A 16,667-nucleotide genomic window follows, 5' to 3' on the forward strand; every position below is an offset into this window, starting at 1 on the left:
CTTTCAATGTGCTTTATTGCAATTTGCTATGCTTTTACTATAGGAACATTTTATAAGGGGGTACTGGTTCTCCAACTGCTTATCTGAGGATAGTGTCTGATGACGAGGTGTAACCCAATCATAGGAACTGAGCGATAGCCGATCAAGTATCTGCTGGGGAGGATGACCTTGTCCCCAACCTCCTTCTGCTGACTAAGGGAACCACAGAGCATAGTGCTGCTTTGAAATTCAACCTATCCTCTGAAAGTGAACTCTATACAGAGGATAGCCCAAACTTATTTAGGGCATGTGGACTTGGCAGTGCCTTTAGCATTATCTCTAACCACTAAGCCGTTATATGTAGTTCAAAAGTTATTGAGTAACTCATAGAAGAAAAAGAAACATGATGATGAATAGTTTTGTTTCACTCTAAATGTCCTCCAATACTTCATCTGTAACAACTAGGCTGATTAGGCCCAGCTCCTGCTGCTTGGCGTATTGCAGGAGTCAAAAATATATTCTTGAAGAAATATATATTAGACTTTGGGGGGTTTATTAAATGGACTTGTAACTCTGGACTTTCGACACTGATTGACACCCATGTGGTTAACACTGGTTTGCAGATGTAGTTTTATGTAGATTAAGGTTTCATGTATGCACGTACTGTGCTTTAGAAGCATTCATGCAATGGATTTTATAAAACTTTGGCTCTTAGGGACATTTTCAGTCCTGCTGCCTCTCTCAAGCCTGGAAGGGAATTTATGTAACTTTCCACTGTTGTTTATTTCTTCTTTATCTGCAATACCTTGCTGTGCTCCTGTCTCAGTGAATAAAGAGCCCTAGTCCGTCCCAGCCTCCCTCATAGTTAGAGCAGTAAATTGGCCAGCTCTAAGTGAGGCTGCTGTGTGATGTATTGTGGGAATGATTATGCTGAGTACAGCACTTCTTCCACTGAGAAGGAGGGGGCAGTCCCAGGGGGTCTGTTTGTACACACCCTGCAAGTTCAGCTGCAAAGCCAGGTAAAGGTGAACCAAGACACCTGCAGGGGCTGACGGATGCAAGGTGAACATAACATTATATAGTTATGCTTCAATTATCACACATTAAGTACTGTTCTCATTCATTAGGCATCACTATTATATGTATACAGAATGCATAAAGAATAGAAGTCTTAAAAATAGGAGAGGCTCAGTGAAGTCTGTAATAAAATATCATGAACAGGTCCCCATAGGAGTTACAGTTAGTCATCTTCAGCATTTCTGTTCAACCCCCGTACGTTTTCATACGCTTGTCTCTTGTAAACCAGGCAAGTGACCTGCTGTCTGTGCTAATGAGAGATTCACAGCCCTAGACTCTCTCTGCAATCAGTAGGAAGTTAGTCACTGATTCATAGTGCTTGTGGGGATCAGATCTGATTTCTTCAACAGCCCTTTCATTGTCTACCCTTTCTTTGATCACTTCAACAGCAAAAAAGAAAAAATAAATAAAAAAAATGTGAATTGGACCATTAAAAAAAAAAAAAAAAAAGATTCTGAAAAGGGTGTACTGGTTGATCTTTAAGTGGGATTCCCTCTTGCTTAACTGTGCAAAAGCAGATTTTGATTGCCTCTCCCTCACTTGTGTACTCCTGCACTAGACCAGCTTGTGTTCCTTAGAAGTAAAATACAATATAAAATCAATATACTCTCTCTTCTTGGTTGTTAAGCAGTCTTTGGTGTTGTGTGCACAGCTAACCATTTAATTATATAGCCACATAGAGCATGATAGATAGATAGATAGATAGATAGATAGATAGATAGATAGATAGATAGATAGATAGTTACATTGAGACATAAATAAACACAAACATCAATATATACATACATACTTACATACATACATTCATACATGCATACATTTAAATACTATACCTAGTTTTATAAGGAAGCATAAACAGAATAGGAAATGTCTCTAATGGATATTCTATTAGATATTTCTTCACTGCCAGTTTCTAACCATCCCGGGACTGGTTTTAATCCCACAGGTTCCTCTGGGAGGTGAGGCTAAAGCATGTTCTAAACACTTCAAATTATGCAGAAAGCTCATTATTTCTGCTAAGGCCATCTGATTTTTTTTGTATCCCAGTATATTAATGGTTTTGCACTTTTTCAGTTTTAGTGTTGAAAATGCCTTGAGATGCAAGCAATAATTTTTTTTATAAAAAACAAGTTGTATGAATAGGGATTGTAATATGGGTGTTCATGTAAATAATTGTGGGATTTATCAGGGCTTGATAGCAGCTGTTACTGTGAATTGAATTTATTGTTTTGAATATCTATAAGCCATCATAAAAGGGAATTCAATGTGGAAATGTTTGTGTAGTAACAGAGAGGTCATATTGTAGCCTACTGGGGGGCTTACCTCACCTGTTGTTTCCCTGTCTCTGCCATTCCCAGCAGTATTTCACCTGGTGTTCACATCCTAGGAAGGGTGGAAACATAATGAAAGAACCCCCCAGTGGTGGATATTTCCAGGTTTCCCCTCTGGCTTGTCCACTGTTATTTTTTCCATGAAATCCACAGTGTCTGCTGCTGCCTTTACAGGTTTGACTCCAGCCTGCTGTTTCACAGCAGCACAAAGGAGCCCCAAGCTCCATAGTAACGGCTGCCTAAGCTGAGTCTAATGTGCAGTGTTGCCAAACTAACTGACCAATTAAAAAAGGATTGAAAAGAAAGGACTAGGCAAATTAGCTTGACCATCCAGTCAGAGAAGCAAAGAGTGAAGCTCTGAATACTTAAACTGGGTAAGACATGTAGATGAAAGATGTATGTAAAACCTTTCAGAGAGTGAAAGAAACATGTACAAAAGGATCACTTGTGAAGAGTCAGTACCCTAAGAAGGCATGGTTAAAGGCTCTCGGCTGCTCCTCCTGCCTCACAATGCACCTGATCCCTGGGTTGTAATAGTATGTGTCACATGTAAAACCAGGAACATTTGTGCTGAAGGAATTAATTTCCCATACCAAATTAAAGACCTCAAATGTAGCTCTTCGTGAGCTAGCGCTATTGCATTTCCTGTCATCACCTGTTCATTATTTGTTTCTCAAATTATCCTACTGTTTTACATCTAATCATTAATAATGCACACTTCCTTCTGTGCTAAAAGAAACAAAATTTTTTTATCAAGGCACTCATTCTTAATGAGAAAATATATATATATATAAATATCTTTAAGTATACACCACTGAGAGAGAGAGAGAGAGAGAGAGAGAGAGAGAGAGAGAGAGAGAGAGAGAGAGCTTTGAAAACAACAAGGCCTGGCCAGGCCGATAGGTGGGAAGAGCAGGTGTTGTTATTGGTAAACCCTCTTCAAAGTGCTTTTCAGCTAAAGAGAAGTAAGTGACGTTCTGCATGGCTCACATTTTGTGAGCCAGTATATACACAGATAGGCTCCATCACAAGCCTTTCGTTAAAGATTTTTAATGGAATTTCAGGTTGAGGAACCCTGTGTCTTATAGAAGCTAGGGGCTAATCCAACTTGACCTAAAATAATCCACTGTTTGGGAGGTCTCGACTTAATATTGACTTTTCGAAAAGGATTTTGCTACACAGTTGATTGTGTCTGTATATAGAAAACAAAAGCTTGTATCTGATATGCACCCCTCAACATTGGACATGATTTTTATTCCCATTATGCAATGTTTTTGCCTCCAAAATACATATATAATTGATTTCCTTGTAGAGAATACAATCGTTATTTGTTCATTTAATTATGCATACACATGGCTGGTATCTTGTTGTTAAAAACAAGCAAAGCATTGTTTCTTTACATAGAAAAGAAAAACTGGCCTTACATAACTTAACTACTTAAATGTGATGCACAACATTTCAACATAAAAGACAGTACTGCCACTGTGGTTTCAATCTGTTTTGTACATATCAGCACGTCATAAATTGAATATATTATTACAGTATTAATGCAATATTATATGTAGTTATATTTTGCTAGTTACCTTGGTGAAGTACAGCTTAACAGACGCTAAGGAAAGCACTGGTTACCGTGGTAAATTATTGTAAAAGCAGAATAAATAGCTAAATTACCACTGGTAACCTTTATAAGGAAATGCCTGGTAACTTTAATATGTTGTTTTGCCAGTAGGATACTTTTATTGGCATACTGCTTTCAAAGGCACTTTAAATGTAATTCTAAGTCCAGTGTACAACAAGTTCAGCAGATAGATTGTTTCCTGCATGGCAGTAATTTGATTGTGGTTTTGTACTGTTGAGAAAGATGGATAAACGGTGTTGCAATATTATGTCAACAGCAAGAAGTTGGTGCCAGTTCAGCAAATAAAGACAGAGATGGGATAGGAAATTACATTTCTTTTGCCACGCTATTCTATTAGCTGCAGCACTTTAAGTCTTCATGATCCCACAGGTGCTGTCACAGTTACACCACCCTCTCGTCTGTGCCTGTGTCATTACATATGGCACCCCCTTTTTATGCCACATACTGTTTCACCAGTAGGAAATGATGATGTGTGGGCAGTTTCAATGTCCTTGTTTGGTATGTTGTTTTAGAAGTCAAAGATTCATAGAAAACAACCCTCCTCTTCCAATTTTGCCTTTATTCTCTGGGTGTCCAGTCATCTGTATGAAACTCATGCAGGGTTCCTGTAAATTGAGATTTCAGGTAAGTTCACTGGCTTCTTTTATTGCTAGAGCAGTAAAGGCAATAGCGGACCTAGCCTGTCACTATACTTTCTGCCTATAAAATATATATATATTTTTTATAATGCTTTTACTATGACTTTTTTTAAGGGTTATTTTCTGATTTAAATACAGTACAGTATACCTCACCCCGAAATCACTGTGGCAAGTAGTAGTTAACTTTTGGTGTCCGAGATATAAATTAATTACCTTTTAAATATTATTTAAAAGAAGAAAAGAAAATTGAAATCCAACTGTATAGCCCAACAGAAGCTGTTTTTGGGGGGTATTTAAAGGAAAAGTAAACACTGCAGGTTGAGTGATTGTCGGCAAAACGGGCCAAGTAGAAAACTGATATTATAGTAACATTCAAGGTACAAAAAAATAATAATTCCGGTGCACATTTTGAAAGGGCTGGTCTCCTCAAGGGAAGGGCCCAGCAGGTGGAGAGTTAAAGGGTTTGAGTTGAGCAGCTTATGTAGACATGACCCTGAAAGGTAATCCTGTAGGACTAAGTCGGGGAAGGAGATTGTTAGCTGGGGATAGACCTAATTAAAATGTGATTTGCAATACAAGGAGCTTACAGAGAAAGCCTGCATTTCAAGAAAGAATAAATGTACCAGAAAGCTTTTGTTTTCCTTTAAATGAAGGAGAGTTGGGGTGTTATTCCAGCAAAGGATTATACTGTTGGAGAACCCTAAGGAGTGATGCACAGCAGTTTGGATTGGATTATGCCAGTCAGAGTCATGACATTGTCTATCCCCATATACATAGGGCAAAACGTGACACTTGCTATGTGCTTTGGACGTTGAACTGTTTTTCTCAAGACTGTCTTGAAATGAAAAGGTTAAAGTAACCCCATAATAAATACATGTATTATTATTATTATTATTATTATTATTATTATTATTATTATTATTATTATTAATATTATTATAGTAAATACAGAAAAAAACAGTGATTGTGTTACATAACAAAACCAGTAACTTACAATTACAATTTTACCATGATTCTCTAATACACCCTTTATCTAAAATCTTTTTTCTACACTTGTGTTGAATTCCCAAAGCTGTTGATTTCAAAACCTGCTCGGTCTTTACCCTCAAGTTTCTAAGGATTAAGGGCTGCTAGTGGGGCTATGATAAAAACAGGCCTCTCTACTCCTGAGAGGGCAATTTAACTGGTTTCTACTAGGTGGGTGTTCAGATATTCCTCGCTTCGTTAATTTAGAGACTGTGAGAAAGTTGAACCCATTCTCTCTTTATTTTGTATTGCTTGAGGCATTTTGCTTAAGAAAAAAAGTTAAGAAAGCATTCCTTGGATGTTTGATATGTTACAGTGTATATATCTATCGATTTCTAAGTTGTGATTTTTTTGATAACAAAAGCAAGAAGGGCTTTCGTTATATTTTCCACTTTTGTTTTACCCCAGGCTGCTACTCAATGTGATCTCTCTCCCTGGAATTGTGAGTACTGCCTACCCATCCTTTCTCTTGCGCTGTTTCTCTCTAAACTCTGTGGGACTGTTGCAGTGCTGAAGGAAAGCAATGAAACCCAACCCCATAAACATGTGCTTACAACTTTTCAGTTTATTTTTTAAACTGAAAAGTACTGTCAAATCTATTTATAAAGCAGGAATGATCTCAAGTCTTCTCCAGATCACAAATGTTAAATATTTTTTTATTTTTTTTAGCAGACGCCTTTATCCAAGGCGATTTACAGAGACTAGGGTGTGTGAACTATGCATCAGCTGCAGAGTCACTTACAATTACGTCTCACCCAAAAGACGGAGCACAAGGAGGTTAAGTGACTTGCTCAGGGTCACAAAATGAGTCAGTGGCTGAGGTGGGATTTGAACCGGGGACCTCCTGGTTACAAGCCCTTTACTTTAACCACTGGACCACACAGCCTGTCAGTTATGAATTGGCCATTATTATTTATATAAAAATAAATTAATTTCCATGTTCTACCAGACAACTTTCTGTGTGGTTGTTACATGTGTAAGTGAAGTACAGTAAATACCTATTAATATACAGTATTTTGTTGATAAGACACAATTACAATTCTGAGAAAATGTGTTGGGAAAGACAAAATTAGTGGGGAAATCTTGTTATTTAGGACAGAATTAAGAAAGCAAAAGTGAATTTGAGATTCACTGAACATCAACAAATTTAATTTTTTTGTTACAAATAAAGTATATTTTTATAAAACGTATGTACTTAAATTAATGTTAGATTGTGTCATCACACATTTTGATGAAGGTTTTATTTCTATTGAAAATTGAAAGTACAATAAGGCTGAAAGAGTAAAATCAGCTCATTTTGAAATGAATGAATTAGAATGAAAAGCACATAAATTGAAAATGTAACCTTTCAGAGGATATTTTTGTAAAATGAACTCAAGCAGGCTAGACTCACTTTGATGAATAACAGCGATGGTGATAATTCGGAGTATTATTATCACTAGTAATATTTCTATGCGTATATAATATATAAAGCAGGCATCATTCCCTCACATGATTTTACCACCCCTGTCGGTCCTGGGCTCTGCAGGCAGTTCCCTATGTCAATCCCTCCATCCTATGCTTATTTTTGATGGTCTGGCTCCAGGGGGTCTTGGGTCTGCTTCTCTTTTTTTGCCTTTAGGGTTTTATTGAGGGCTTTTTGGTAATGCAATCATTCATCCTGAGGACATGGAAAAGCCATTTACATCTCTACTGGTTAACAACCTCTGCTGGTCAACCATAGCTGAGATTATTTCATCAGTACGCTTGTATGGAGTTGTCTGATAATCATGTAAGCTTACAGACAGCTCATAGAAACACTGTAATACATTAATTAACAACCACTTATTATGGAGCCCTAAAATATGTACTAATTATTACATCACATTTTGGATTAATAGTACATTATTATCCCAACAATTATATTTAAGCACTGGAAATAAATTAACATTAGTTCTGCTTTATTACATGGAGAAATCAACTATTTCTCTAGAGTTGCCTATTCCAGAAATACTCTGTATTCCCCGATTTGCAAAGGGTTTGCTGTCTGTGCACAGACTGTATACAGAAGTGCCAACTTGTTTGAGCATGCATTCATGCAACAGATGTCATGTTATCTTGCTTGTGGGGAATGTAAGATTTGTATACTCAGGTTGGTCTAGTTGGAATAACTTTTGCTTGAAAAATACATTTGTCTCATTTGGTTTTGTGTTCTCTATACATTGATTCCATCCTAGCCTTTCATGATTGGGATGCAATCAACAAAGATCAATTTTATGGGGTTTAGTGCTGCAGAAATTGAAAAAATTGGGGGTTTGAGGAGAGCTTAGCCTCCCAACTATTAAAACCCTTTGACAAAGAGATATTGGATGGCTGTGACTGGGAATAGATGAGCCAGGCTAAAAGAAAGAGAGGATTAGGGGATTAAAAACTGCTGGGTTTCTATATGGTGACTTCATTTAAAATGAAAAAAGGTTGTTGTGACAAGATGGGCAACCAGTAGGTTCGCCATTATGGAAAGTTGGTAATGAGACAGTGCCCTGTTGCCTGCTTGTTTGCCTGTGATGCAAGGCTGAAGTCTGAAAGACTGGGCTGAAGTCTGAAAGACTGAAAGTATGAAAGTTTTCTGATTTAAAGTCAGTGTTAGAATTAATTTACTGATAACCCTCTGAAATACAACACTTCATTGGCATGCAAAGGAGAGACTATTTCGGTTAATTAATTAACTGCCTAGCTTCTGCTCGTAGACATAAAACTTTGTTCCTAACACTTTCCCCATTAAAGACACAAATTAGAAGCTGAGCAATTTCCTGTACTGGATATATAGATATTTCTTTACACACAGAAGCCAAACGGCAGAGGCATTTGCAGCATTTTCATTGCACATGTCCTTTTTCACACACTTGTGTCCTCACAGTACTTGCACTTGAGTAACCAGCTTAGGGATAGTTTGCCACTGGATATCATACAGTAGCTTAGGATTTCAGTGCGCTTATACTGCTAGTGGCTCCTATCTATTCACCACTAGGACGACTGTGGGACTCTGGTGGCCTGTAGTAATTTCTGTTCTATCCAAGAAAAATTACCGTACCCTGCAGACAGGAGCCCCAGAGTTTTCATTGTAAACTACATCTGGGCAAAGGCAACAGTGCCTGGAAATCAACCCACAACCTTCCAACACTAAGCTGACCATAATTCAAAGGAATGTACATTTTATTGGTCATTTTCAGAGGAATTAAGGAAGAAAACATGTATGCCTGCATTCACATGTATGGGATGCAATGTGCCTTCTTCCTTCCATACCTTGTTGTTGAGGTATTTATACTACCGAATCTAATGACTTTTGATGATGTAGCCTCTTATACCATATATTTGTTACCTTTTGTTTGCAATAGTTTTTACCTGATTTGCTAGTTGGGAGACCAATGCATGTGTTTCAGAAATATTCTGAATACTGAGTAGAAGGTTTTTAAACATGCAAATGGAAATACGTATCCTGCTATCATGCTGTCATAGTGACTGGTAATAGTGATTGCAAGTTAATAGACATTGCAAGTAGGAGCATATGTTGCTCCAAAACCACAAGACCAAAAACTCTTAGGATGCCCCAGAGAGCTCAGCAGGCCACAGCAGGACAATGCAAGCTTTTTTGTCTCCTTGCAGATATATCAACAGGAATCTCAGTGTTCAATAGGTTAAAAGAACTACAGGGGATAAGGATGAGGGGGCACTTTGGCTGAATGATCTTTTGTGCCATGAGGCTTGTAATAAGCAGGATTTCTGCTTGACCTTTGACTACCTTCCTCCTGCTGGACCTTTCAACTATGGTTAATTACACCAACACATTGCTCCTACTGGGGTAGCTCAGCAGCCACAACAAAAGGAGCATTTCCTGTCTGGCTTCCTTAAAGAGTAAGTAGTGAGGTTCCAAAAAATATAGGGCCTGATTTTCCCTGTGGGCAAACTGCCCATCTAATTCATTTCCTATGGAGTGAGCAGTTTGCTCACAGGGGAAAATACAGCCCATAGTGTTACACGTTCCCACGTGTTGCTACAATTGTTTAAATAATGTACCTGTACATGTTTTTCCATTGTTAACATCCTGACAACTTTTTACACTTATACCTTGAAGTCTGTTTCAAAGCTGTTTTCAAAATGGCCGCTCCAGTGCACTGATAGTGTAAGGATTATTGCCCACATCGTCAAACAGGTAACACAGCAATAACAAACCATGATGTGGTATGTAAAAAGAAAAACCAGAGCACTTGTTGTTGTGTTAGTGATTTAGAAGTCAGATCTCAATCATTATTTAAACAGTTGTAGCAACACGCTGGTACTTATAACGCTATATTTTTTTCGGAACCCTGCTACTTATTCTTTAAGATCTAATTGTGAGTGTGCTTTGGGTATGCAGACATTTGTTTTTGTGTTTGTTTGTTGTTCTGCAGGTGCATCCATTTGATCATCACTCATCTATCTGTCTGTTTATCTTGCTGAGCTATCACTCTTTAGAAAGACCACGAAAAAAAAAATGATAAGGCCAATCCTGGTTTAGAAGGTTATAATTTGGGATAACAGTTGACTTAAAAACCAAAAAAAAACCCATGTGAGTCTGATGTTTCATCTCATGATTTGATTTACCTCATTCAATTAAATAGAAAAGACGTCACACTGATACAATGGCTGGCTAAGCACTATCATATGATAGGGCTCGTGGACAGAAATCCTCAGACTAAGACTCTTAACCCTGGAATTACTGATACTTGTCTACCATGTAGTCTGCCAGGTCATACTTGGAGACATCAAGCCTCTAAGGGGTTTCCATAGAGATCTTCTGCCCCCTTGCTGAAGCACAGCAGAAAGGAAAATAAAACACCCACCCCTCCCCTCATGCACACAAACACACACCTCAGACCAGCTGGGCAGAAACTGAGGGGGAAAAAAATAGTATCATCACAACTGGCACTGAAATCAATTAAAATACATAAACACATGTCTACAGTGGTCCCTGCACCTTGTATTTTTTATTTTTTTTATTTGCACTGTAAAGTACTTTGAGATGCTTCAGTGAATGTAAGAATAACATGTATTGTTATCACTGTTGTTGTATTACTCCTTTCCAGAAAGTGCTGTTGGACCTTTTAACAGCCACAAAGTAGACGGGAGCTCATCCAATAGACGTACCCTTCAAACACTGTGCTGAAATGTTGGTAGGTAAAGTATGACTAGGTTATCCTTTACCACCAAGAATGTTTAGATACTTGTTATCTTGCTTTGTAATTCAGAAGCTGTAGTTTGCCTCCTGTGTGTTGAGTTTACACTGAAAAGCTGGAAGATCTCTTAAATAAATGCAGTACTGGTGGATGTTGACTGAAAGGATATGCTATGTTTACTTAAGAATTAATTCCAGAAATAAACTGGATATTACTTAAACAAAAAACATGGGAGTTTCCATGGAAATATGTGAAAATATACACAGCCTGCAGTTTCCACACAAAAGTTCAAATTAGGAACCTTCTCTCTGGTAGCACTCCAATGGTTAACACTCCTTCCTGACCCTTGTATGTGTTTATCCTAGACAAAGTTTATGGTGCTCATGTAGCAATAGTTATGTAGATGTCATGACGGGAGCCATCACAATTATTTAATGTAGGCTTCATAGTCTTGGCTGATTTAGTGTTGTTAGAATCCATATGTAAGCAGTCAAGTTGACATATCTTTCTTTGTTCTGTTTAATACCCATAATGCTATCAGGGCTGTAGAATAATAGAGATTTATTCAGTGTACACACACAAATAGACAAAGAATGACAAAACGGATACAAAAGCAATATAAGCAGCAAGGCATACTGTGGATAATAAACACAAGCAAAACCTTTTTAGTAGGTCATTTCGTAGGTGATTAGGTTTTCTTTGTTCTTTTATCGTGCAGTTGCCACATTTAGATATGTATGAAGATATACAGTAACTCCTACCCATGGAAATACTGACCAAAATGTTGAAATTGTTTAAAAAAAATAAATACAAAAGAAAACTTGGATGAGCAATTTATAGAGATTCTCAATCTCAAGTTTGTAACCACTTGCTATGTTCCTAGATTTTGAGGATGACTTCTTTCAATAGGATTTAACTGTTAAAAGTAATAAAAAAAAGAGGCGGGGTAGCTAAGGTGGGACAAAGAGAGAGGCGGTGGGGCTTGCAATTCAAAAGCATTATAGGTACAAGTACCCTTTTGAGAGCAAAGGAAGAGGAATCCTGTTAAGAGGATTAATTGAAAGTGGTTGGCATAGAAACCGGGCTTGCAGTCTATGAACAGACCTTGTTGTTTTATTGAGTAGATTCAACTTTTGAAGTTACTGGTCTACTGGTTTAGAAAACATTTTCTTTTTATGTTTTTAGAAATAAGCTAAAAGAGGTCAATGTAAAACTGCTACTTTAACCATGTAACCACAATTATACGTTAGGTTCCATGATCACCAAAACATATATGCACACACAGGCATAGATGCAGCTTTTGATAAAAGTTTACATAAAGCTGATAATGGGTGAAATCTGCTGTTGTTTTAACTGGCATAATGATTTTAAAAATGGATTATGCTGAGTAAGAAGAGTAACCGTTTAGTGTAACGTGTACTGTACATCTTTGGGCCATTTTCCATGCCCCTTCTGTTGGTTTAAAACTGGAAAATGTTATCAAATCAATCAAATGAGTGTACTCTGCAAACGGATGAATCTAAAGATGTGTTTAAGCCCCCTGTCGCTACCACACTGAAGTGCTTTTGTTCAAGATAATGGTAGTCGTGAAAGCATCATCTCATTTCCAGTGGGGGTCCTGCTGTCTTGTAATGTGATTAGAGCTAGATGAGGCAGATGTGGGATGGATAAGAGATTCTCCTCCAGGCTTGGGGCTTGTCAATGACTGAACTGGGAATAAGGAACATGGATCTCCTTGGTCCCCTGGGATCTTTAACCCACTCCAGATACAGAACACCCCATGGCATTCTGTACTCCCATCCCCAAGTGGAAAAAGAAATGGCATTACCCTGATTATTTCAGTAAAATGTCCTGTCCTGTTTTTTTCTGTATACTTCCACTACTTTCATTTGCTGATGTGGGTGTTACTAGGGCATCTCCAGTGTTATGTACCATTGATATAATGGTACCACAGTAGCACATATGTTTACAATAACACACCAATGGTATCACCTTGTGCCTTGCTAATTGGTTTTGATATTATTACATGGATATTGTAACTAATGCACACATCAGAAAACATTCCCATCGGTATGTAGAGTACATAGGTATTTTACAACTGAGTTGCTGCTTCTATATTGGTTTGAAAGTTACAGTACTGCAAGTAAAAAACAAAAACAAACAAACAAACATAAAAAATAATGTTTTGCCTTTGAGTATGGCATTGTTGTAGAACATTGTTTTCACGTCAGCAGTCTGCCTCCTCAATGGAATTGAAAGTGTTGCACTTGCTTTCAAGTGATTAACTGAAAGCAGAACAACAGTGTTGATGTGTTTTATTCACATATATATCTTCAGTACAGCTCTCATTGTTGTCAAGCATAATAGATCCAATTTCTATGACGGGTTTGCTAGCAGAATACCACAGGTGGCGTACAGCTTAGTTCCTTATCATTGTTTTGTGTTTTTAGTTCAGCTCTTTCCATTTTAAGAAAGTCAGGCATACCAAAATGAAAAATTCACAAAATAATAAGTAACCCAGACACAGAGACAATAAATTACTTAGTTACGTATTTGCATCTGAGTGCACACCCACAGCAAATAGATTGAAGAAAATGATACCCAATAGTCTAGATTGTATTTAAAAGAATGAATCACTGACCTTAAAATACAAAAGTAACCGGAAGTGTAAAGGGTGGAGTAACAGACTTAAAAGACATTAACATATCTAATATGGAAGAAGCCCAGACTGGTTTCCCATGGCGGGAGTAACAAATAAATGAATACTGATCTAGAACTCATTAACACAAATGGCTGGCTTGGCTTTCCCAGGCTCGCAGTGCTGCAGGGCTAGCATGGTGACCAACTGTGTGGGGAAAAATACTCTGTACTGTCTGGTAATTGTGTTCATGTGTATGAATATTCAGGCCAATGAAAGCCGCAGGGAATTTAAAAAATATATATATATTAATGTAAGACTAAATTCTGTAGATGAGAAGATAAATCAAGGTATTGTATACTTTGTGAGCCTTACCTCAAAATGATTCTCTTTAACTGGTATATATTTAAAAAAAAAAAAAAAAAATCCTTTCTGTATCTGTGTTTCTCAGTATATGACCTGTGTTTAATGTGAATATAGTGTTTGCTGTTTATTTGTTTTGCTTCAGGTTGGAGTTCCAGAACACAGCAACTGAATATTCAGGGGATAGATTTCCACTATTGCCTGTCACCCATCATGAGTGCAGGTTTCCTTGCACAGCAGATCTAGTCCCTAACAGTATGCTGCAGGGCTGTCAGGTAGTCTGTAGCTTAAGGAGCAGGGGCAGAGGTTATGCTTACACTTAGACATCAGGAAGGTATGGTTATAGTCTCTGCTAGCAAGACATAACAACCAGTTCAATCCACTGAACATGAGATTGCATTAATTTGCTGATATTTGTACAGGGAAACACCTGTCACCAGGCTTTGAAAGTGAAGGACAACTACTGTGCTCATACAAGCTTATTTCTAAAAGAAGGCTACACACGGGTTGTGGCTCCAGGGTTAATCTCCACTGTGTTGATAAATCCCATTGGCTTTCCTCATGTCTACAAAACAGCACTATCAGACACATATTATACCACATTCACTTACACTGGTTTGATCCTAAATGGGGAAAAAAAACCAGAATGTATTGTCACATTTTTTTTTATTTTAAGATCTTCTGCAAATTCAAATTACATAACGTTATTGTAGGTGGAGTCTAGCTTGATACCTGCTGATGAACCAGCCTGCCGTTCGGATCATTTAAATAACCCCATGCAAAGAGAAGTTCAGCTGCCTTGTTCAATGTCGTATAAACACAGTGGTGGGTTGCCATCAGCAAAGTCAGGCATTAAGCCTGCTCTGTTGCTTCCATCCCCAAAGCTGGCTGCTTCAATAACTAGAAGCAGGTTGGAGTATTGGATAGCTTGGTATACTATCCCCCCTACTTGCCAGACCTCACTACAGCAAAATAGGAGGCATGGCCACAGCTGGGTCAGATAATGTGTGTCTGCTATCAGTGAGATTGGTAAGAGACCAGACTGTCATGCCAGGCATATGATGGAAGGATGAGGAGTTTAGTAAAACAACAGTGCAAGATGATGAAAGTCATCTTTGTAGATATGTTGTCTTGTATGTTCTCAATTAATGCATCTGTAAATAGTTCCAATCTATGTCCTATTGGAATCTCTCTGGGGACGAAAACAAACAAACAAAAAAAAAACTGTTACGAAGTAGGGATGTCCATTAATATTCTGGCTAACATCGCTTAATGTTTTAATATTTGAATACTTCTAATGGTAATGCAAGAGACAGAATACCTAACAGATTGCTGTCATTGTTTTTTTTTTTTTTGGTTTTGTTGCTAATGTAATTTTTGCATAGCGCACAGTGCCAATAGGTGACTGAATTGTGTAATTTCAGCACTGATCTTAAAGGGAATCTGTTTTTTTTTTCTTCAATAAAAAACTGAAAAATACCTTGGGTCCATTTGCCATTCTAGTAGGAAATAGAGAATGGCATTCACCAAAAGGCACTGAGTAAAGTAATGTCTGCATCCCAGATGCTGTCAATACATTCTGGGGACTTGATTTGGTGTTGAAACATGGTTTCAAAGGAGGTAATGGATTTCTGCAGTAGTTATGTGCGCCTCTGTATTTAAGCCATAGCTATAAACACACTTTAATTTACTCTTAACCCTGAGCTTTTGAGGATCGTTCAGTTTCTTGTAAAGTTGCAGCTTTTAAGTGCAAAAGACACAATTTGTCATGAACATTCACAATGCTGCTCCTTGACAGCATGTTCTGAAGCAACTCCAGCTTCCCACTCTCCTCTGTCCAGTAGTATTACTGCCTTGTACACTGCAATGGTGAACCTTTCCCCTAATTTTATATATATATATATATATATATATATATATATATATATATATTAGTATAAACTGTATACAGTCTTGATTATTCATCCCTTTAGGGGGTATAGTGGAGGAATGAGTTGATTGGATATAATTCCCTTTGCATATGGTGAGAGGTTTGTACACAATTTGGTAGATAGCCCAAGGGTAAAGGTCAGGGCTTTTGGTTTTGGGTAATGTTGCTTTTAACCTTTACAAATAACTTAGTCAATTAATATATACATATTTTGCAGTGCAGCGTAATTTATTTAGGAACTAGTACATACTTGCTGCAGAGTGTAATTCTCTCTAGATCTGTAAAACATAGCATAACAATAACATAATTTATTTTAAACATATGCAGAATGTATGCAGAATGTCACATAAATATGAATGTTCATCAACTTTCCAGTTTACTAAATAACATCACATGGTGATTTGTTACTTGAGATTAGCAAGTATATTAGGGGCAATGATAATCAAAGGAAAAATCTGAGGGAAATCTTGAGAAAGCAACATACAAATATAGCCTTGCTATTCTCACGTTCTAATCATAGCATTCAATTGAAGACCTGGTGTTTAGATGTCAGCATTTTACCACCCGGGCTTAGTAAATAATATACAGAACCGACAAGCTGTGATTTCAGAAGTTTCTTTGAAAAACTCTATATTACGTATGATTCCCACGTCTCCAGTAGTGAGTTGGGTACAGCTACACGTCTCAGATGTGAAAAAAGAAAGCAAGCTAGTGAAAGCAATCTTCTGTTTCTGAAGCTAAGGCACTTAGCAGGGTTGTACTGAATTAAATGGCATTGTGCAGTACTTGTCACCGGGTTAAATAATTGATTTTGGTATCATGTTCATGCCTGCACCTAAAAATACCACCAGCAA

At 37.6% G+C, this 16,667-nt stretch overlaps 1 protein-coding gene across 4 annotated transcripts in view; it reads left to right on the plus strand.

Moving 5' to 3' along the window:
- The window catches only part of LOC131696525 (protocadherin-1-like), a 115,382-nt gene that overhangs the window by 76,537 nt on the left and 22,178 nt on the right, over positions 1–16,667 (plus strand). The window contains exon 5 of one of the 4 annotated variants that reach the window (XM_058996827.1): positions 10,793–10,879. The exons of the other annotated variants lie outside the window; for them this stretch is intronic. Coding sequence (XP_058852810.1) covers positions 10,793–10,872 — 80 coding nt within the window. The 3' untranslated portion in view covers positions 10,873–10,879. The remainder of the gene's footprint in view (positions 1–10,792; positions 10,880–16,667) is intronic. 4 annotated transcript variants of the gene reach the window in all.

The sequence above is a fragment of the Acipenser ruthenus genome, chromosome 23 (genome assembly GCF_902713425.1).
Source record: "Acipenser ruthenus chromosome 23, fAciRut3.2 maternal haplotype, whole genome shotgun sequence".
NCBI classification, from domain to species: Eukaryota; Metazoa; Chordata; class Actinopteri; order Acipenseriformes; family Acipenseridae; genus Acipenser; species Acipenser ruthenus.